Source organism: Aspergillus pseudoviridinutans, assembly GCF_018340605.1.
Source record: "Aspergillus pseudoviridinutans IFM 55266 DNA, scaffold_3, whole genome shotgun sequence".
Lineage (NCBI taxonomy): Eukaryota > Fungi > Ascomycota > Eurotiomycetes > Eurotiales > Aspergillaceae > Aspergillus > Aspergillus pseudoviridinutans.
In genome coordinates this window covers 4095577-4115936 of record NW_025091283.1, presented here as the reverse complement: position 1 = coordinate 4115936, position 20360 = coordinate 4095577, and the positions used below count along the sequence as shown (strand labels likewise).

General features: G+C 48.7%; 11 protein-coding genes across 11 annotated transcripts; 4 read left to right on the top strand and 7 right to left on the bottom strand.

Moving 5' to 3' along the window:
* Positions 1–664: 664 nt before the first annotated feature.
* Positions 665–1348, bottom strand: Asppvi_005199 (DJ-1/PfpI family protein; the record flags this gene model as incomplete). Its single annotated transcript, XM_043301124.1, has 1 exon — positions 665–1348. One exon carries the CDS (start codon positions 1346–1348, stop codon positions 665–667), a length of 684 nt encoding a protein of 227 aa, XP_043157059.1.
* A 409-nt stretch (positions 1349–1757) lies between these two features.
* On the bottom strand, positions 1758–2940 carry Asppvi_005198 (PP2C family serine/threonine-protein phosphatase; the record flags this gene model as incomplete). Its single annotated transcript, XM_043301123.1, has 5 exons — positions 1758–2143; positions 2198–2300; positions 2354–2639; positions 2692–2801; positions 2875–2940. The coding sequence occupies 5 exons, from the start codon at positions 2938–2940 to the stop codon at positions 1758–1760; spliced, it is 951 nt and encodes a 316-aa protein (XP_043157058.1).
* Positions 2941–3334: 394 nt separating this feature from the next.
* On the bottom strand, positions 3335–3762 carry Asppvi_005197 (uncharacterized protein; the record flags this gene model as incomplete). The annotated part of the gene is made up of 2 exons (XM_043301122.1): positions 3335–3651; positions 3714–3762. The coding sequence occupies 2 exons, from the start codon at positions 3760–3762 to the stop codon at positions 3335–3337; spliced, it is 366 nt and encodes a 121-aa protein (XP_043157057.1).
* A 2108-nt stretch (positions 3763–5870) lies between these two features.
* On the top strand, positions 5871–6632 carry Asppvi_005196 (uncharacterized protein; the record flags this gene model as incomplete). Its single annotated transcript, XM_043301121.1, has 2 exons — positions 5871–6574; positions 6623–6632. 2 exons carry the CDS (start codon positions 5871–5873, stop codon positions 6630–6632), a joined length of 714 nt encoding a protein of 237 aa, XP_043157056.1.
* A 742-nt stretch (positions 6633–7374) lies between these two features.
* On the bottom strand, positions 7375–8582 carry Asppvi_005195 (uncharacterized protein; the record flags this gene model as incomplete). Its single annotated transcript, XM_043301120.1, has 3 exons — positions 7375–7822; positions 7884–8001; positions 8060–8582. 3 exons carry the CDS (start codon positions 8580–8582, stop codon positions 7375–7377), a joined length of 1089 nt encoding a protein of 362 aa, XP_043157055.1.
* Positions 8583–10482: 1900 nt separating this feature from the next.
* Asppvi_005194 (uncharacterized protein) lies at positions 10483–10895 on the top strand (the record flags this gene model as incomplete). The annotated part of the gene is made up of 2 exons (XM_043301119.1): positions 10483–10696; positions 10747–10895. The coding sequence occupies 2 exons, from the start codon at positions 10483–10485 to the stop codon at positions 10893–10895; spliced, it is 363 nt and encodes a 120-aa protein (XP_043157054.1).
* A 988-nt stretch (positions 10896–11883) lies between these two features.
* On the bottom strand, positions 11884–12219 carry Asppvi_005193 (uncharacterized protein; the record flags this gene model as incomplete). Its single annotated transcript, XM_043301118.1, has 1 exon — positions 11884–12219. One exon carries the CDS (start codon positions 12217–12219, stop codon positions 11884–11886), a length of 336 nt encoding a protein of 111 aa, XP_043157053.1.
* A 1679-nt stretch (positions 12220–13898) lies between these two features.
* Positions 13899–14738, top strand: Asppvi_005192 (tyrosine-protein phosphatase; the record flags this gene model as incomplete). Its single annotated transcript, XM_043301117.1, has 1 exon — positions 13899–14738. One exon carries the CDS (start codon positions 13899–13901, stop codon positions 14736–14738), a length of 840 nt encoding a protein of 279 aa, XP_043157052.1.
* A 412-nt stretch (positions 14739–15150) lies between these two features.
* On the bottom strand, positions 15151–15740 carry Asppvi_005191 (Zn(II)2Cys6 transcription factor domain-containing protein; the record flags this gene model as incomplete). Its single annotated transcript, XM_043301116.1, has 2 exons — positions 15151–15537; positions 15594–15740. 2 exons carry the CDS (start codon positions 15738–15740, stop codon positions 15151–15153), a joined length of 534 nt encoding a protein of 177 aa, XP_043157051.1.
* A 760-nt stretch (positions 15741–16500) lies between these two features.
* On the top strand, positions 16501–18522 carry Asppvi_005190 (fungal specific transcription factor domain-containing protein; the record flags this gene model as incomplete). Its single annotated transcript, XM_043301115.1, has 5 exons — positions 16501–17046; positions 17239–17312; positions 17396–17569; positions 17640–17993; positions 18048–18522. The coding sequence occupies 5 exons, from the start codon at positions 16501–16503 to the stop codon at positions 18520–18522; spliced, it is 1623 nt and encodes a 540-aa protein (XP_043157050.1).
* A 327-nt stretch (positions 18523–18849) lies between these two features.
* Positions 18850–19230, bottom strand: Asppvi_005189 (YbjQ family protein; the record flags this gene model as incomplete). Its single annotated transcript, XM_043301114.1, has 1 exon — positions 18850–19230. One exon carries the CDS (start codon positions 19228–19230, stop codon positions 18850–18852), a length of 381 nt encoding a protein of 126 aa, XP_043157049.1.
* Positions 19231–20360: the final 1130 nt, after the last annotated feature.

Below are 20360 nucleotides of genomic sequence, written 5' to 3'. Positions count from 1 at the left end.
TCAGATAGAGAATGACGTTTGTTCGGGGCGGGTGTGATGTCATTTTATAGTCTCAAGAGTGGAGCTATCAAACATATCTTCCAGGGTGAGACATTCATACAATGGAGTTTTACTATAGATGAACCATATCAGAAGGCCACTACTACTAGCACCATGCGATTATTGGACTATACATGGGTTGGACTGCAGCTTCCATGTGACAGGTAGGACAAATCCATTTATTATCAGACCACTGCGAGTAGTCCTAGGGACATCTTATTCTCCCATAATTTTCTCAGTGTTAGGTGTATAGTCCCACTGCCATCTTATCCGGATTCAGAGCAGCACAGGATGAACGGACTAGCAGGCCAGGTGATGCGTGGATCCTTTGAAATGGGTGTTGAAGTTATATTTATAGCTGGATTGCCTGGTTTATCTGCTGACAGAGCGTCAACGATTCATGATTGACGATATATGAGAGGATTATAATCTCGTCCGGTGCTCTATTGCATTGTGAACATCAATTTCATTGCTTGTTGAAGCTGGAAGAAATGACCTACAGCCCAGAAGAGATGCCCAATGAACTAGGAAGGAGTCTGTCTGTGAAAACTGTCGACTGAGTTGCCTGCGGAAATATATTCTTTTAATTGATCCACTCTATGGTTGCAAGCTGAGGGCATGATCCTCACACAGCAGCGAAAGCAAATGGATCCCTCGTCCCATCCTCCTCCTCGTCCCAAACATACTCAATCTCTTGAGCTATCCCGCTAGCCACATCCTTCCCATGTATATCCCTTACAAAAGCTAACATCATATCGATCCCCGCACTCACCCCAGAGGAAGTCCACACATTCCCATCGGCCACCCACCTGGCCTCTCTGACCCAGCGCACCTCCCCCCTCAGCGCCGTCGTCGGCCCCCAAAGCATCTTATTAGTCGTCGCTCGTCTACCATCCAGCACGCCCGCCCGCGCTAACACGCCCGCCCCGTTACACACGGACATGATGTATTTCACCGACGGGGCGATGCCCCGCACGAAGTCGATGACGGGATCGATGGTGTGCGGGAAGCGGGTCCCCGCGCCGCCGGGCACGACGAGCACGTCTATCTGGCCCTTGGCGCTATCAGGCGGCGCGGGTGCGTCTTTCAAAAAGTCGGCGAAAGTACCCGTTGGAAGTACTTCCTGGGCGCAGATCGAGCCTGCCTGATGTGCGGCTGGATCTGGGGATCGAGTTGAGACGGGGGCGAGGCTTGATGCGAGGAGGGAGAGGTAGATCTGTTTTTCTGCGGAGAGGACGTTGAGGACTTCCAGGGAGCCGAAGACGTCGAGGGCTTCGAAGCCGGGGAAGAGGAGCGTAGCGAAATGCATGTTGGGTGAGTTGTGTATGGTAGGAGGGGATTCTCAGCTTTACTGGTGAGATTACCTTTCCTCTTAGAGTCACTGAAGGAGCGAGATCGTTTAATTTATATCTTCTGTATAAGCAGTCCTGTCATTCAGACATGTCGGTCTCCAGAGCTTGGCGTTGTTGGCGCCCTCGCGCGGAGATAATCAAGGCCGACATGGAGGAGTGAGTCATGTTCATGAAACCATCACTCTTGGCACTATGGCACTGAGGAACATTGGCATATCAAACAGTAGCCATGAGCTATTTACAGATGGCATGAATAACAGTATCAAGAATGCAAAAGTACAATAATTAGCTTGGGTATATTCATCTCCCATGCTCCATAGTCTGGGAGTTGCTGAACACATCGTATGCTATGCAATGCTATGCCATCTAAGCCGAATCATTCTGCCTCCCATAAATAAAAGCACATACACAAGTCGCATTATCGCTCATCGGCCGTCCCGTCGCCTCCGTCGTGATCCTGCCCGCAACGCCCGCCGCTTGCGTCCCATAATTCCAATGCGCCACGGCCCGATCAAGAATCCTCCGGTCCTCCATCTCATCCGTCACCCCATCCGTCGTAAGAATAACGATGTACTTCCCGTCCTCCTTGAGCTCAATCCGTGAGATATCCGGTCGGTTGGACAGCAGATTCCCCTGTTCCTTGTCCGGGTTGAACCCGGCGATCTCCTGCTCGAGTGAGAATGGCTCATCCGCGTTGATCAGCGGCGCTTTGTATTGGAGGTCCCCCAGCGCGCGGGACATATTCAATGCGCCTACGCCTGCGCATTAGCAATTGATGGCACTGAGAGGGAGAGGGCGAGAAATACCTATTCGCGGGGACCCAAGCTCCCGATTCACAACTCCCCCGGCCTCTTTGATGCGTTCCCTTTCAGCTTCGGAACCCGGCTTGTGTGCTTTTGTGATGCGCTTCTACGATAGCATTAGCGCCGTCTGACCAAACCGTAATGAAAACAAAAACTCACCACCTTCCAGCCATTGGGATGGTGCTCGGCGAGCAGAACGTGCGAGTCGCCTAGGTTTCCCACGACTAGAACCCCATCGGTGAGATTCACCAAGCAAATGCAGAAGGTTGAGCCGGATTTGCCAAACACCTCGTTCCCCGCATTGAATTGATCCAGGAGGAGTTTGTCCTCTTTCTCGACGGCGTCCTCAATGGCTTTCTCGTAGTTGCCTGTTTGGATGTGGGGGGATTCGAGGATGAGACGGTGGAGGTGATGTTTGGCGTGGAGGGAGACGTCGGATGTTACGCTGCAGGATTCAGTATTTACCACGACGATTTTATGGTCGCGTGGACGCTTACTGGCCGTCGTAGACTCCGAGGAAGAGGAGAGTCTTTTCTGTCTTGAGGGGCATCTGTTTGGGGAGGAGGATGGTGTACTGGTCTTGCTGCGAGGGTCGAGATCCTAAGGCCTATTTTTCTTAGTTTCGATCGACAGTAGACAGTAGGCAGTAGACTTAGGCTTAGGCTTAGGCTTGGGCTTACACTATTCCCTCCCGCATCCTTGAGGGTAAGCTTATCGTCTGATGCAGAACTTGATAGAGGACCCATTTTGCTTTCCGCTTAGGAGAGATAGAGTGCAGTTCTGCAGTTGTGTTTATCTACAGACAGTAGATGTAGAAGTAGTAAAGTAGAAACTCGCATCACCAGTGCAAAAGATCTACGACTTGTCAGGAGCTAAAATAAAATAAGTCGGTATCATGATTCGCCTCTAAAATATCCTGCTCTGTCCTTGTCAGATAAAAAAAGAAAGACAAGACTAAGATAAGATATAGACTACGCAACTGTGATGTCATCATCTTCCCCATGGATTATCAGCTTCATCCTATGCAATATTATATTATATTCATTTACACTCATTCACTAACAATATCAGATCATCAATTGTCTGCATTCAATGGGCTTAATGTAGTAATGTACAGAGTAAGGTAATAGTTATACATCGCTAAACCCTAGGCCGCCGTGACCTCTGCTCATCCTCCGGCCCCATCTTCCTCCTCCCCACCTTTTCCACATTCTCCCTCTTCTTCTCTGTCGGCTCATTGGGATCATTCTTGATCATTGCATCCGCACTTGTCTGCTCCTCGCCCTCGTGCGCCTCCGACGGTTGTGCCCTGTGCATCGAGACCGGGGATTGCACCGACCGTGTATCTGCTTCGTCGGAGTGCCCCGCCTCCCTCCCGCGGGACTTGTTGATAGATTGAGCCTGGGGGTTGCTGGAGATGGGATTTCCAGATGGTCTTGTGGCGAGGAATCGGGCATCTAATTTCTGTCAGTGCCGGTTGATGATCGGGAGTTGATGGGGAGGCCACTCATGTACTTACGGGTGTAAGGTCTCAGCGACCGAGAGATCGGGATTCGAATTGGAGGCATTTTGATGATGCTGATGAAGATGTTGTGTTGTAGTTGTTTGGCTGATTGGAGTAGATGTGCTGGTTTTGTGGTTATATATGCTTGGGTGGGGATGACTTCATTCGCCGTCACTGGGTTGTCATCCTCCCTGAAGCAAGAACAAGCTTGGTGTTTCCTGATCTAATAGTGGTTAAACAAACTGGCTTGATGGCAACGTCTTTTTACACACTCCCCAAAGACCGGCTTGTAGTACTCCAATCGATCGTGAACGCCTTAATAGTATTTCTGTGCGCGCAGCAAATGCGTCTGTAGGACAGACAGGTTGTCAACCGGACATCTGCTAGGGTGCAGCGCCTCGATTCGCGCTGGCCGGGGAGCATTTGGGCTGCGAATCGGTCCAAACAGCTCATTCTTCGTCTTTGAGCTGGTATGGATGGCCGCCGTGGTCATTCCCAGGATAGAAACCAAGATAGGAGAGGTCATCATGATCGTGGCTGAACCGAACACTCCACATGTGGTCAATAAGGTCGGCGTCATTCTGGGCGGACGCCGAGTACAAATTAATGATATCAGGAGCGTACTGGAGTCGACAATTTTGGGGGAGTCCTAGAGCGCATAAGATGGACAGGTATCTGTGGAAGCTTGGGATGGCGCCGTTGAATTAACCAATTCTACCGTTCATGATACTACATATGACACCGATATTGACTGTTGCCGAAATGGACGGAACTATACTAGTTCTAAGAGCAGGTAAAGATGGAATCATTAGTACTGAACATACTATCAAGTACTACCCTTATGTAACTGCTTACACTTAAACACGCGCAACCGACGAATGGGGAAGACATGGCCAGGCCTGGAGAACTTGTACTTTCCAGTACAGCACGACGAGCATCGGAGCAGACATTCTTGGATATGTGTGAGGCTAGTCTACATTGCCAGCTTCACACCTGGAAATCATACTACTGCTGTTTGTCATGAAGACAAGAGAATAACCTGGATACCACTGAGCTCGCTTTGGCGAGGCATTCGGCGCCCTCTAACTAGACAGACTTTTCCATGACCATCGAAAGGAAGATCTAGCTTGCAATACGACGGATCTGGAGCTGACAGGTCGTCTCTCGGATATTTACTCAACCAATACTACCGACAGGAACAGCTGATTCGCGAAGGGACTACTAAATATTCCAATACAATGGACAGCTCACAGGCTACCAGTGAGCCATCTAATCAAAATACGAGGAAAGGCTTTCTATTTCGAGGTTGCATCGCATTCAGGTACGAGTCGAGAACCAGTTCGATAGGGACCGAGAGCTTCGCATCCCAGTCAAGACATCAGGAATGCTTCGCTTATAGCTTGACCTGAGTTTATCTGCAGGCATCGGGTTGAATCCTGCACAAATAGTCTCGCTGAATGACTCTCAAAAAGGAATCAACGCAACATGATGATCTCCACACAGCAGGGGTTCAAATCTCAAATAAATACGGATAGAACTACCTTACTTTATTAGGCCAGATTAATTCATACTAATCGAGTATACCCCTGGGGTATTGTCAGGGTCTGATCTCGTATTCAGCCGTGATTCGCTGTGGTGATCTGCAGACTAACCTGCAACACGAGAAAACCGAGAACGATGGCCTTGATGAGTTAAGCTTCAGAGCTTGTGTTCTCTTGGATGCTATTTTTAGATCTATTTTTAGAGCATGCCTTGCTGCTTCACACCTAGTGGCTTCCTCCTCCATGCGATGCCAGGAACACGAGCATTACGAGCCAGGCACCTGCAGTATCTCGACGCTTGTGCCTGCTCGTATCTTAGTCAATGTAACGCTTCTATACTTGGCTTCGGATACGACCTTCGGCCCCATCCCATGGACCCTGAATTTAGAAACACGAGAGTTCATGTTTGGACTCTATGGGAATACGAGATGTGCTCCTTCGGATCAACAGATCAACAGAGCTGAGCATCTCAGTGATCCAGGATGCAGCAGCAACAAGGGCTCAATGTCTATAAAAGGGACGATCTGCCCGTGCCAGAGTCCTCATCAACAACAACAACAGCAGCAACATCATCATCAAACCTCAATCAAAACACTCATTCCAAGGTCTCATCTTCTCTTCTCTTGCCAAAATGAAGTACCTCACCATCGCCGCTGCATCTCTCGCAGCTATCATTCCTTCCGTCAGCGCCTACCCCATCAACGGCGACAGCGTCCACTGCCGCTCCGGTCCCGGCACCGACCACCCTATTGTCAAGACTTACCCCAGAGGCCATGAGGTCTCCCTCGTCTGCCAAGCTCCCGGCACCGACGTCAACGGCGACTCGATCTGGGACAAGACCTCCGACGGCTGCTATGTCGCCGATTACTACGTCAAGACCGGTACCTCCGGCTACGTCACCAAGCACTGCGATGGCGGCAGTCCTCCCCCCAGCGGCGGTGGCTCCGGCAAGTCCATCGTCGATGCGGCCGAGAGGGAGAAGGGCCTCCCCTACGTCTGGGGCGGCGGTGGCTGCAACGGCCCCTCTGGCGGCGGCTTCGACTGCTCTGGCCTGACCCAGTTCGCCGTCTGCCAGGCCCTGAAGAAGACCATCCCCCGCACGGCGCAGACCCAGTACGACTCGAACATGGGCAAGCGTCTTCCTCGCTCCGAGGCCAAGGAGGGTGATTTGCTCTTCTGGGCTACCAATGGTGACTGCAAGAACCAGGTTTCCCACGTTGGTATCTTCATCCGCGACGGATGGATGATCAATGCTGCGCACACTGGTACTCCTGTCCGGGAACAGGCTATCTGGACTTCCTATGGTGGAGAGTCCATCTGCCCTTATGTCATGAGGTATGTCAGTTTCTTTGATACAGTGGATTCAAGCTAATAATTGTACAGATTCTGGTAAGAATTCATGGTGTTATAGCATTGGATACATTGCACAACCTGGCCGTTTTGTCGCCCTTCTGATTTCTCTTCACTTGTGCTATACAATTGTGGTTGACTACTCGTTACCTTTTCTTCGCCGCTGTACAAATCTTTTCGATTCTATATAGACGAACCAATTGGTCTTCTTTTATCTCAGTCCATCTATTATGATTGTCCTCTAGGGCCATCGGTTCGCAGTTGCTGGAATATATTTATTTATGCATTCTGGAACTTTGCAACAACATCACATACTAACCTTGTAAGGATTTTCGCTCAACATACTTCTTCAATACTAGTCGACTTTGTGCATACATAAATCAGTAGAGAAAATCTGTCTCGGACGATAAATTCCAATTGTCGGAATTCCATGCAGACCGTGGATCGTCCCATCATACACCACAAAACTGGACCCAAAAGTCCAAAACAGCTAAACAAGCTTCGAGTGAACCACGGTCTATACCTTCGGGACTTCCGGCTTTGTCCCGTGGAAACCACATAAAATGGATTAGATTCATATCAACCACCAAGACTTCCGTTGGGGGAATAACATTGACGTAAGTCCGCACTTCTGCAACATCTCCAATATCAAGCTATCTTCGAACAGTCAAGTCATTACCCATGCATTGCGACTGAATGGGTGGATGCGATGGCGGACGTAATTCTGAATATTCTGACATTAATCTGACATAGTTTGACATAATCTGAAATACATGAAATAATCGTCACTTTCCTTGGTATCGTACCAGCCCCTGAATATGAAATTCGGTTGTCTTGAGGATCCCATTCGGTGAACTAGGCTCGATCGTAATCAGCGCCTCGCTGTCACTGCTACGGCGCTTGGAACCCTTCGCTGAACCGACACAGGTCATGGGATATTCGACGTACTCTCGTCCTACGCTTGCAAAAGGCAGGTAGGGTTGAGGGTGACTCAATTTGCGGTCACTTGCTCCCAGCTCGTTGGGAGTTGATTTGGATTTGCTCCGCCTGCTGGCTATTCGACGCACAACGATGTTAAAAAGAGGCGTGAGTGCGGGAATGCAAGCCGCTAGAATAATGAGATATTGTTCGACTGCGACCCAGATCGTTAGAGTGAGTGTATCCCACGTATAATCAGCTTTAGCCGACAGCGCCGCCAGGTGCACAGTCTTGATAATAGCAGCCGCCATCGCGCTATTAGGATCGTCGTTAGAACACAGCATACAGGAAATAGAGGCTGGGAATTATGACTAACAAGATACCCAGCGAGAGCACGAAGCCGAGCCCGAATTTAACCTTGGTGGCCATCTGCAAATCCTTGATGGTAAAGAGAGGATATACCGCCAAAATTAAGTCGCTCAGTGCAGAGGCAGCTACAGCGTCTCCGGTTAGCAACATCCTAAAGACAAAGTCCGTCCGTGCAATACGTACAGCCCTGAAAAAAAGCGTAATCTCTCTGAGCCCCCGCTGGCCAGCAGGTGCCCTCGATTTCATTATTCCAAATTTTTGCAGTAGGTATGCACTGCCCGTAGATGCTGTAGACTCCACCGATATTAATGATAGACAGAAGGATCATCCCCGCATACATGGCTCGCTTATGTTGCTTCACCTCCGAAATAATGCGAACCAGAAAGAGGGCCACCGACACCTTGCCCCAATTTGTTGACATGACATGAAACCCCTGCGAAAGCAGTTGATACTTTACTGAAGCGATTTGTTGCTCGTGTGATAGATCATTCATGTGACGCCCAGTGCCATACATGATACTCAGAGATACCAGTACCGTATTGACAGTGGCACAGATCAATGCAAGCAGAATGAATGCATCGTCCCAGCCGCAGCTCCGAAGAATGCGCACACGTACCCAGAATCTGGCAGCGGTGACAACAACGCAGATGCCGAACAGCGGCCACGAGACCGCGTGGAGAATCCAGCCGCGGTCAGCGTCTGCCATCATCAAGAACTGCGGTGCAGGACATGGAGGTAGATAGTGTAGAAGTGAAGATCAATGGCCTGGGGGAGGGGCGGGTGGGTGGGGGGGAAGATAGATGCAGAAGGAGGAAATCGCGATGCCATCGTCGCCCATGACAAAAACTGACATCTTTGCACGATCTAATACGGAGTGGTCGGTAAAGATGTCCCTCTGAGCGAAGATCTTGCTGAGTTCAGGGGCAATGGCTGCAAAGTTTCTCTGCCGTTGTGATCTTCTCAGCCTTTGCCCAATTGGGTGATGACTTCGGGGAAAAACCACCCACTTGGGAAATGATTCTCACCGCGGTGGATCGGTCGAGAAATGGCTGTCTGATGTATCAGTTTAAAAAAGTGATTCAGGCAATAATGCAAGGGATCTATCTTCATTCTGTGATTCTTCTTAGATAGAGTTAGTGGTAAGTGGCCGTCAGTGTAACATTCTAGAGACATCCACAGATACCAACGCTGAGTGAATTGATCCTTCCTGGTCTCTTCTTAGACCAGATGGGAAAGTGGATACACTTGCTTCGTATTCCCTGTTATGGGGGGAACTATAAGAGAGCAGATATTATTGGCCAGCTATGCCGTTGACAGCGTTGATGCTTCCTCACTATGCAAATAATATGCAACGAAGATGATGGATCAGCCATGATTCGACATAGTAGTCTAGACCCCGGTAATAGATAATAATAATAAACAAGTCAAACTAGTCCTCCACCCTGTTTTGCATCAAACGACCCAAAAATGTGGCAAAGAGGTGTCTATCCTTTCTCAATCCGAGCACGTGGCCCCAGCGAATGGGGTCTGGCCAGGCGGTCCACCCAACCTTATTCCGCTTCCCAGACTAATATAAGGACGGAGTATTAGCGTCCTTTTCATCCCTAACTGTGTCTGCATTTTCTGCTTCTGGTATCATTGCCGTTACTGTCAGAATGAGGAAACATAACATCTGCGGTTTATTAGATCTAAGCTTCCCCAGAGTCGAAGTGTCCGAATAGTATTCAGCTGAGGCATCCTCACATTGAAAACAACAGTCTGCTATAGAATCTCTAGAGAACAATTTCAAAGATAGGATTGAGGGTAATGGAAGGATCTGCCTGCAAATCGACGATAGAGTGAGAAGCCTTCAATCTACTCCGTACTTGAGGCAAGATGGAAGCGCTATGTCATCCTCCTCAGGCTAAGTTTCAACCTGGACACGCCAGTTAAACGCTAAATGATTAAAAATACGCATTGCCGTTGCATTCAAGCCCTCAATATGTAGCCGAGAGCCCTGAGATGCAGCCCAGTTTCTCGGAGGATTACTGACCACCCCAATGCCAAGTAATCATCCGTAGGTTCTCCGCAAGACCATCTAATCGATTATGGATCTCATAGATTTGATCAAACGTCCATTCTTGTTTCCTAGAATAGCGGGCATGGTCTTCTCTCTGATGCTTGTCATCTCACATCAAAAATTAACTAGACTTGGCATTGGCTTGATCGCTACTGTCATGGAGGTCGTATGAGTGAATCGGATTTAAAGCGCACATTGCAGGACAATCATCACTTTCAGCGTGGAGGCTGTAGTCAACTCTCTAGGCAACTGCTGATTGCTTTTAGGCATGATATACACAAAATGACTGTCTGAAGCATGCGTCGTCCTGTGCCTCTCTCTTCACCTGCTTTCAAAGAAACTATTGATTTATTCTGCCAAGCTGTTGAGTAATCTCTATTATGCGGTTGAGTAATCTCTGTTTATTCTACCAGCTGTTCACAATATACATCCAAATGGTTTCCATCTCTCGAGGTGAGTTAAATTCTTGCTGGCCCTGCATCTCTCGCTCCTCACCGATCAAAACACCTTAAACTCCACAAACCTTCTTCTTTCTCGGGCATCCATCATGAAGGTCTCCCAGCTTATCCTCACCTCTTTTGCCGTCGCTGTCAGCAGCACAGCGGCTGTCAAAGTCGCCACCGGCGAGCAAAGCAACAACGGCGTGAACTACGCTGTTGTCTGGAAAGAGGGCGGGGAAGATCTGTGTCGTTTCAATCAGCTGCTTGCCCCCACCTCTGAGAACCCCTGCGACAGGAACTTCTGGATCGATAACGTGAATTGTGAGTCTGGGTCTTGCTCTGCTTTGATATATCCGACTTATATAGCATAGACCACCTCGCATACTGCGGCACCGATAACTTCGGCTTGTATAAGGCCGACGGCTCACGAGTTGGTGGATGCACGAGGGTACCTGACAAGAAGTTCAGCTGCATAGCACCTTGGCATGACGTTATCAAGCACTGGGTCTGCGGGAACTAAATGCTCCCTAACAGAGGCGTAAGTGATTCTCCTGTTTATGAAGACATTTCTGATAAGAATAGATCCCCGGCGGTTCTGCGCACGAGGATCTGCGGGTTGAGGACATTGCATAGGTTGTGATGTCCGCGCTGGAAGTCGGGATCTTCGAGCAGTTCTCTCACCAAGCTGTGCTAAGCTATGTAACTTATGGATCTTAGCGAGCGCCTGAATATTTGTCTTTCCATTATGATTTCTTAGACCATTTACGAGGATGGAGGCGGAGTATAGGTGTTAAACCTACCATCGGCAAGCCGGGCAGAAAAGCGAGCAATCAGAGAGAGATTAAGGTACCCTGTTTGTTCGGTCTGTCATAGAAGGTATTTCACCATCAGGGGAAGATGTGGTCCGGCAGACCTACATGTTCGCGGCTACACATGCTATCTAGTCTGATGTTCGTGGCACTGATTAACACAGGACGTATTACCTGAATATGGCCAATGAAATCCTGTCGAGGGACAGTTCAAAATCAGCAGACCTTCGATGCTCACAATCTTTTATTCGGGTAGCAAGGACATATGATTAGTGTGAAGACGAATAGATGACTTGATTAAGAATCTATCTGAGATGAAGCTATCGTACATGAGTAGAAAGGCGAGTGTAAAGCACTAAACCTATTGTGGAAACGTAGGCGAGAGAGTGTAGTATTCACAATTAGAAGTAGATGGTGTCAATCCTAGGCTGACTGAAAGTCTTAAGTACACGACTTGAATATCAACTCCATCCTTTGACCCAAATCTCTCGGAAGCATGATATCATATGCTCAGTACAGCAGGAAACAGGACTAAAAGGTAATACCACGTCCAACTCTTCGCCTCCGTCGCCCTGCCAACTAAAACCACGCTCATTTTCCTGTGTCAAAACAATTCGCCTCCACAAGCGACCACCAATGCGTTGTAAAGCCGGACCGGAGACCGGTAATGTTCAAGGCTCGATGATAAGGCCGCTCTGATCAGAGGCCGTGCTCAATATGGCACTTCATGGAATAGAATCCGCGGCCCCAGTTCGAAGCACAATTGTCTCCACCGTAGACAAGAGTGTGGGAGGCGCCATTACAGTGCGGCTGGACGTAAAAGGTGCAGACGCACTTTCCATTCGGAAACGTGCAGTCGGCGATATTTATGCTGTTTGAACCGTCCCATACGTAGTCGATGCAAGAATTACCGGTGCCGGGAGTGATCGAGGTCATGTATTTGGAGCAGCCGCCGTCGGAATAGTAGTTGACCTTGAGAGTAGCCGCGGTAGCAGCAGTAATGAAAGTGGCAAAGGCCCAAGGTGAAAGATGCATCTTGTGGAGGTGGAGGATCGCCTTGATAGTTATGAGAGAACGGAGTAGAAAAAGTCCTGATGGAGTGCTTTGATTGTGAGTGTTCCTTTGAATGTAGTAGGGAGATTTTACCCTTTATATGCTCATTCCAACCCTACTCTATATTAACGTCAGTATATCTCCTGAGTTCTTCAAGTATAGTCCTCCCCCATGTGTCAGCATTACTATAAGGCTCCCAGGTTGTGGTTGGGTAATATGATACCTGATATGGAGATAGTCGCATTTCTTAAGCATTATCAATGAGACATGCATGCTTGGACAAGTATTAGACCTAAGCATCGTTCAGTTTTATACATTAAATGGACGTATAATAAGGTTACCTCCCTTATTTCAATTTCAGTTATGCTTATCACCAAGGTAACCTTAGTCTTTGATGACAAAGTCTTAGTTAACAAGTATGTGAGCAATGTGGATCCTTTACTGACAGTAACAATGATCTCTCCTCTTTTGCTTCGTTCCTCTTGATCCATTGTTGGATTATTATCTTCAAGAGAATTCTTCTATCTGGAAAGGGGTATACTTGAAGTTTTATCACATCCACATCTTCACGTCCTGTAGACCACACCATGACCAATTAATCAATTGTCCTCGACTATCCGAAATGATACAATTGCTTGGGCCAGGCTGGACTGTACTTCTGGTACCGGGCACATTCGTCCATAGTGGAAACGCAAATGTCCAACGTAAATCGACGAATACGCTGCAAAAGGTGAGGACTTAGGATCGAATCTTGCCCAGTCCTCAGACAAGTCGGGCAGGGCTCTTACCTAGTGCGTGTAGGACTAACACTTGTTATCTAGTGTCTCAACTTTTCTAGTTTGAACTCAAGAGTGATCTTCCCAATTATTAGTACCTAAATATCAGGCCTTTGCGTATGTCCATCTACATCGTCTATTCTGTTGTACCTAGCACTTTCTTGGATCCTGTAGGCACTGTGATAGAAAGTACTCTCGGTTCCCGGCTATGGAGAAATAAGTTGTCGAGAGCTCACAATATCTATCGGGCGATATTGTTTCACAATTCGTCAACTCAATGCATTGAAGCAACAATCCTTAATGTCAAGGAGGTCGCGCCGAAGTGTCCCCAGTTTGCGGGACGGCCCGCGTACCTGTCTGCATTGTGGAGGATGCGGTTTTTTGGGAGAGACAGCCTCATGACTGCTGCTGAAGATATTCGCAGTCGACGAGAGGTGAGCAAGCGATATCTGTCAGGCATTCCCTGCTATGTACTTCCACATTCTTCTGTACGTCATGGTCAGCAAGGGGGACGATAATATCTCCGATATTATAGGACGGAGATGACGTACACTGTGTAACGACAGCTTCAAATATCGTCATTGTACGCACCAATTTTGAGTAAGATTTTATCTAACATCAGGGGATTTAGTATCCTGGAACTGTGCATCTGACGCGTGCAGGGTACGTCAATCAAGACTGCTACCGAGTATAAGCAGGTCGAGCGTTGAATTTCATTCCTTCGCACGGACTGCCACAAAGAAAACCAACGAGGTGGTACAACATAGTTCAAGAGGATATTCAAAAGATAGGGGTGTATAAAGGTCGGCGACAGACTGCTGGACTGACTAGGTTCCACAATTCATCTCCAGCAGCACCATTACACTCATAAACAAATCCAACAACATGAAAGAGAGCCTTCATCTTAGTACAATCAAGGGGAAGTTATGCGGTTCGAGTCAGGAACAGGAACAGGAATCCTCCTCTCCTCAAATTCTAGGCTTATACAACTTCCGAGACGCTGGAGGCTACGAGTTATCCGGCAACGAATCTGTGCGAAGAGGGTTTCTCTTCCGCTCAGCTAGCCTGAGAAACGTCTCCCAAGCTGGACTTGAAACCTTGCGAGATCACTTCGGTATCAGAAACATCTTCGACCTCTGTTCAGAGGAGGACTCCAATGAGACAATCACTGCCATCGAAGGCATTACCGTACAGCATATTCCCGCCATCAGTTGGGAAGAGAGCCGAAAAACACTCCTTAAACATTTCAACCGGCTTTCTCACGACGTAGTCGAAAGTTTCATGGTGATCTATGAGCATTACTCTACCGTGTCTGCGCCTGCGTACAGAGCCATATTTGCGCACATCCGGGACGGGTTCGACCTGCCACTTCTTGTTTACGATGACTTGGGGAAGGACCAGACGGGAGTCTTCATTGCAGTTGTCCTCAAGTTGCTGGGTGTCTCGGATGAGGATATCATCGAGGAGTACCACCGTTCCGAGGCGGAAATCGCGGGACTGATTCCTGAGAAGAGTGCGAGACTTCCTGGTCTTTCGATCTTTGATGGTCGTCCACCTGAGAACCTTGAGAAACACTTCTTGGCACCAAGAGAGGTCATGAGAGCTTTCCTGGTGTACCTTGACTTGACTTATGGTGGAGGTGAAGGATACTTGACGTATCTGGGATTTCTTGATGTCGAGATCGAACTCATCAAGAACAATCTTATTGAGAGCAAGTCTGTGTGAATCTTATCTCACGCTGAACAGTTCGGCGCCCCGGAGGCAAAGTGGAACTTTTGTCACAAACGCAACGTTGTGGAAAGGCCTTTTAAGATTTATAGAAGAAACTGAAGACCGCCACGTGATGCGATTGTCCTGTAACCTCAGATGTGGAGATTGACTGCCCTTTCCTGGCGCTGAGAGGAGGCTTTCATCGTCGTATAACGGGGTCGATGCTTCTGCAGCAATGACGCTAAAATCTGTCAATGGAGAGATTAAGAACATTGTATGTGCCGGGCATTGCTCTCCTTGATGAAGGCACAGGGTGAAAGGTTGTGAAGCGGTCGGTTCGAGGCAGCCTTATCGATGGTGACATGGAGTTGGAAGACGAAGATCATCATCGTCAGTAACCAATGTCCAAGCTTTGCCGGCACATTGACTATGGGGTGTCACAGAGGGTCCTTATTGCCATTACGTTGCGGTAAGGCCGCGTTTCAATAGCGTCATGCGCAGATGAAATGTCCTTGTGTACAACCTGGCCAGTATCGGGGCGGTTTCTGCGTTTCGACCGCTGTCTTCCATCTGCGACCGAAGGTCGAATCTCATCCGGCGGAGCATTGCTGCGAATGAGATTGAGGAGTTGAGAGACTTTTACGTCCTCATCGTCGCGAATGATGTCGAGTAGGCGCACGAGAAGATCGCGGTCCTGTTCAAGTTCGGTAAGCTTTCGCTTCAGGGATGTCTGCCGGCGACCATCTTTGTCTTCCTCTCTCAGACATTCCGTCTGGTATTTCACGCAGTTTTCGCATGGAGGTCCGCCCTGACACTATTTCAACAGGTTAGCAGGAACAGAATTAACTCTACTGTCTATTAAACACATACTTTTGTTTTCCGATGCCTGCACGCCGAACATGACAAGGACGCGTTACGACGAGTTCGAATTGATCCCAACGTGCGTTTCGCCGTCAATGTTTGGCCATCTGAGCTCATTGCTGGAGCCAATGAACGGACCTTGAAGGGATCCGACATTGTGGATAGAATATGGGTAGATCATAAAAAAGGGTGAGTATCCTCAAGAGGTATCGGTTTCTGAATAGCAAAAGACACTCGACGGACGCGGAGGCAACATAAGAACTAATAACCCGCCTTTTAACTGGGCGAACGCTATGACAGTCATATCTCGTAAATCCCTCATTGAGCACTATGGGGACTAAAAGTCATTGGTTGTTACGTATCTACTACCTAGTTTTCATGCTGCCGATCTCAGTTGTCAGCTCCAAGTTTTGAGGATGACTGACGCAATGATCTGCGATCCATAACCCAAGAGGGTGATGCATCGGATTTTTCATCCATCCACCTAATGCCATCTGGAGCTGCTAGGGGTGTTGGTTTCAAGCAATCTATCAATCTACCTCTTCCATCCAGGTTGGGGCGAGATGCGGCAAGTACAGTCACACATCCGCCACATTGCCACGATGATATATCCCGTTTCTGATTGCATCTCCATCTTTGAAATCACAAGTCCCAAAACGCAGGCACTCCATCTGCCCATATGGACTACGCATTAACTTCTCACAAATTCAACTCATACATGCTGTTTCTTGGTTATCCTAGCTAATCTAAGGCGCAATGTCCCTACCACCGAGGCGAAAGCAGACAAGAGCCTGTGTCGCATGCCGGGAGAGAAAGCAAAAGGTAATTGCAAGTCCTCTGACTCAGGCGCTGAGGATTATCAGTTAGTGATCAAAATGATAGCCCCATATCAGCTTCTGTTGACTTGCTTGAAGCCATGACTGACCAGACACAGTGTGACAGTGGACGGCCTTGTGCACGCTGTTTCGAAAATGGAATGGAATGCATTGTTGACGAAAGCAATGATCTACGACGAAAAGGGGCTCTGAAGCGCAAGGCAGCAATGATGGAACAAGACCAAGAGCTTCTAATCCAGCTCGTGAGCGCTCTTCGCGGTAGCAATGAACGCCATGTCTCTCACCTTGTGAATATGATTCGGAGTCATGCTTCACTACAAGAAATTCGCGAGTATATAACGGACCATCTGGAACTGGGTACAATCGAAGACACGCCCGAGGTAAAGGAGTTCCGGCGTCAAATTCGTCTTCTTCTTGACTTGGAAGGGCCAGCGTTGGAGTCACGGAATACACAGCGGGTCGCTCACTCTCGTTCTTTCAACGTTCCCGCGAAGCCATGGACGGCGATCCAGTGCAGCACCGCATTTGTTTCAGAGCTCGTGTCGCTGTGGTTTACTTGGAATCATTCCATGTTTCCGTGTATCGACCGCAGCCTATTTCTACGAGACATGCGGGCAGGAAATGTGGTATGTCAGTACTGCTCACCCTTCTTGGTGAACGCCATATTAGCCGACGCTTGCGTGAGTGATCCGTTGATTTTCTCCGTGGTTCGATGATCCTTATGACGGGAACCGTAGGCACTACTGGACGATTCTCACTCCGAAAACGGAAGCTACATAAACAACAGATCTCATTCTCTGGCTAAATGCTTTTATCAGCAAGCACAGAGGCTCTACGAGGAGGAGCGACTCACCTTGACCACTATTCAAGGATTAGCCGTTCTATGGAGATGGTAACGAGAACGATAATCTGTTATCCTCGCCCGCAATTTCTCTGTTTAGACTTGTCTGCGTCTAACCGTCTAACCTTTGATAGCACGTGTACGTTCGGTGACAACCATTTAGCTCGAGTGTATGAGAATCGAATAGTGGACGCGTTACACAACTTCTCCTCTTCTAACCCATCTGCTTCGCCAAAGCCCGGGAGAAATGAACAAGAGTATGACAATGTTTGTAACATAGCAATTTGGGGGGTGTACAATATTCTATTGTGAGTGTGGGATGATTGAGCACTCTCACGTCAGACCGGGTGGTTCTAAATCATTGGCAATAACGTCCAGGGCAAATCTGATCCCATACCAACGCCGACCACTGATTGGGATTCCGCAACGTGCGCGGCCGCTCATGCTCCACGTTGAAGGTCTCGCGGGCGAGCATTGGGCTCCATATCCGAATTCCCAGCCAGCTACTACGAGCCATGAATCATGCTTGAGCAATTGCCTCTGTGACTTGACTCTCATTGTCAATGACATATGCCGATTGCTCTGCCGAGATCGGAAAGACCTCTCACCCGACGCTGTAAATCAAAGTGTTGAAGCCTCGTTCAAGCGCCTTGAAGCTTGGAAGGCCCATGTACCGTCCTGCATGCGACCGGGTGATACCGAGAGGCCTTCCCCGCAGGTCCTCGGCACCCAGTAAGTTTATCAATCGAACCCTTAACGATGCTTCGTGTCACTCATTGAGTATAGCATATACTACCACGCAATCATCATCACACTGTACGGCTTTTTGCAAAAATCCACGGGAAGTGTACGAACGAGCAATACTAGTGCCCCCTCAAATGCAAGAGCCCGAGCCATACGCCTTGAAGCGGCGGGTGAAGTAGCTCGGCTAGTTGAACTTCGTCGACGACTATGGGGTTTGGACCGTATTTCTGCGCCCCTCAGCCAGTGGATAACGATCTCGCTGCTCACTCTGCTGGAGGACCTGTCTACACCAGAGAGCAAAGAGGCGTTTGTCAGCCTTTGTGTTGCGCTGCGTGTATCAGCTCGGCGATGGGAGCACTCCAAGGGTCTCCTCCGGCTCACGCAGCATCTCGCATCTCAGTCATGTTTGACTTTACCCCCGGAAACCATCCCACTATATAGGGACTTTCAGGATTTGAAATGGGGCCCAGAAGATGATGAGAAATTCGGTGCACTGGCTCAAAGCTTTTGGGTGTAATTCAGTGTGAATAATGCGGACTGGATCTCAGACCTGTATCGTCAGCGATTATCAAACTCAGATTATCCGTTACTTCATAACTTCTCAAAGCTAACAGTCTCCGGATGAGCCACTGTTCATTCCTTTTGCAGATTATTTTCTACAATCTTGTAGGTCAATCTCCATGTAAGCCGGAGCTAGGCGAAGAGCCCCATTTAGCCTATATACCTATCCAGGACCATTCTGATGAAGAGGCCCCACAAGAAAGCTTCGACCAGTGAACCCCTGGGTATTCGAGTCGGACTCTGTAACATTGCCGGATCACCAAAGACAAGCCAGGCTAACATATTACCCCTCAATCCTCTCCACCACACACGCAGTCCCATACGCACACACCTGCGAACAAGCCCCCATGCTCGAGACATCGAACCTCATCGCCACGATTGCATTTCCGCCGCGGCCCATACATTCTCCAACCAGTCGCTCGACGGCCTCATTCCGCGACGTATACATCAGATTGGTGAATGGACGGAGTTCGCCGCCCACAGACGAGCGCACGATCGCGCCGAGATCAGTGCCCCAGTTGCGGGTTCGGACGGTGAGGCCGTAGACTGTTCCGAGGACTTTGGTGATTTTGTAGCCGGGGAGGTCGTTGGTCGTGGTGGTGATAACACCGTGGGTGTCGGTGAAGCAGGAGGGGGTGTTGTCTTGGGGTTTAGATGAAGGCATAGTATATAGTGAGAGATTGCTTGAGTATATACAGTAAAATATTTTTGGTTCGGTCAAGTCAAAGATTTGGCTTTTATCTTTATTCTGGATGAGTTATTTTGTCAAGGAAAATCGCGCATATAAAGGGATGATCCGCCTCGTATTCACATTAACCCAGACAACAATAGGATAGTGAAGCAGATCTCCTGACTAACGCTAGCAGTGAATCAAACTCATTTGTGACAAGTCAAATTATTCACTAAAGCTTGACCCTTACTGGGAGTGGATGTACCACTTCTGCTCTCATCTGGTKGTCTTGATTCTCTCAACCAGCAATATCCAATTTCTTTCAATGTACTCTACCTTTGCGGACTGGATAGTTGCATAACGACAGAGCAGGGTCTAAAGAAAAGATTCCAGAGACTTCTCCTCCTTTAATAAAGTGAGACATGCGTTGATAACCCATGTTGCTGAAGAACCCAGCTATATATCTCCGCGCTTGTATCTTCTGCTACACCATCTCAGACTACGCCTTCTTCCCCTTGACCAGGTGGCTAGCATCGACCACAAAAGATGCCATGACACAGCTGGCGAATAAACGCCGGCGCTGCCAAACTCGGCGGTTTCTGCGAAGCCACGCCCAACGCAGGGAAGATGTGGTCCTCAGCAGCCTAGAGCCTAATGGAACTGCTCCCTGCTGTCGGAGCCCTCATGGCTGAGCTGCGCACTATCAAGAACAAGCTCCGAAGCCCATATCAGTGGTTGGAGGAGGGGTTCCCACCTGCGGACACATCTCTTCCTCCGTCGCACCTCTCCTATGACGATCGAACTACAGTCAATACTAGGAGCGATCCGCAATAGCCACCAAATAGGCCTTTGACGAGATCCCGTGGGCTGCTGCGGCGAGGTTTGACTTCAAATTAATTGGAGGATATGGATTTCTTGATTAACACTCGTATGTTACGTCCTGTTTAGGTTCTTGCATAACTAACCGAGTTCTCTAGGATTCGACTCATTCGCAGCTCCATACAGTCTGTCCTTCAAGGAACCCGATCTCTACATCAAGCCGCAGTGGTCCCCTCTGCCTATCATTTCTTCAAAGTAGGATATTCAGAATCATACCCGTGTCTACTCCCGGACAAAGATCTCTG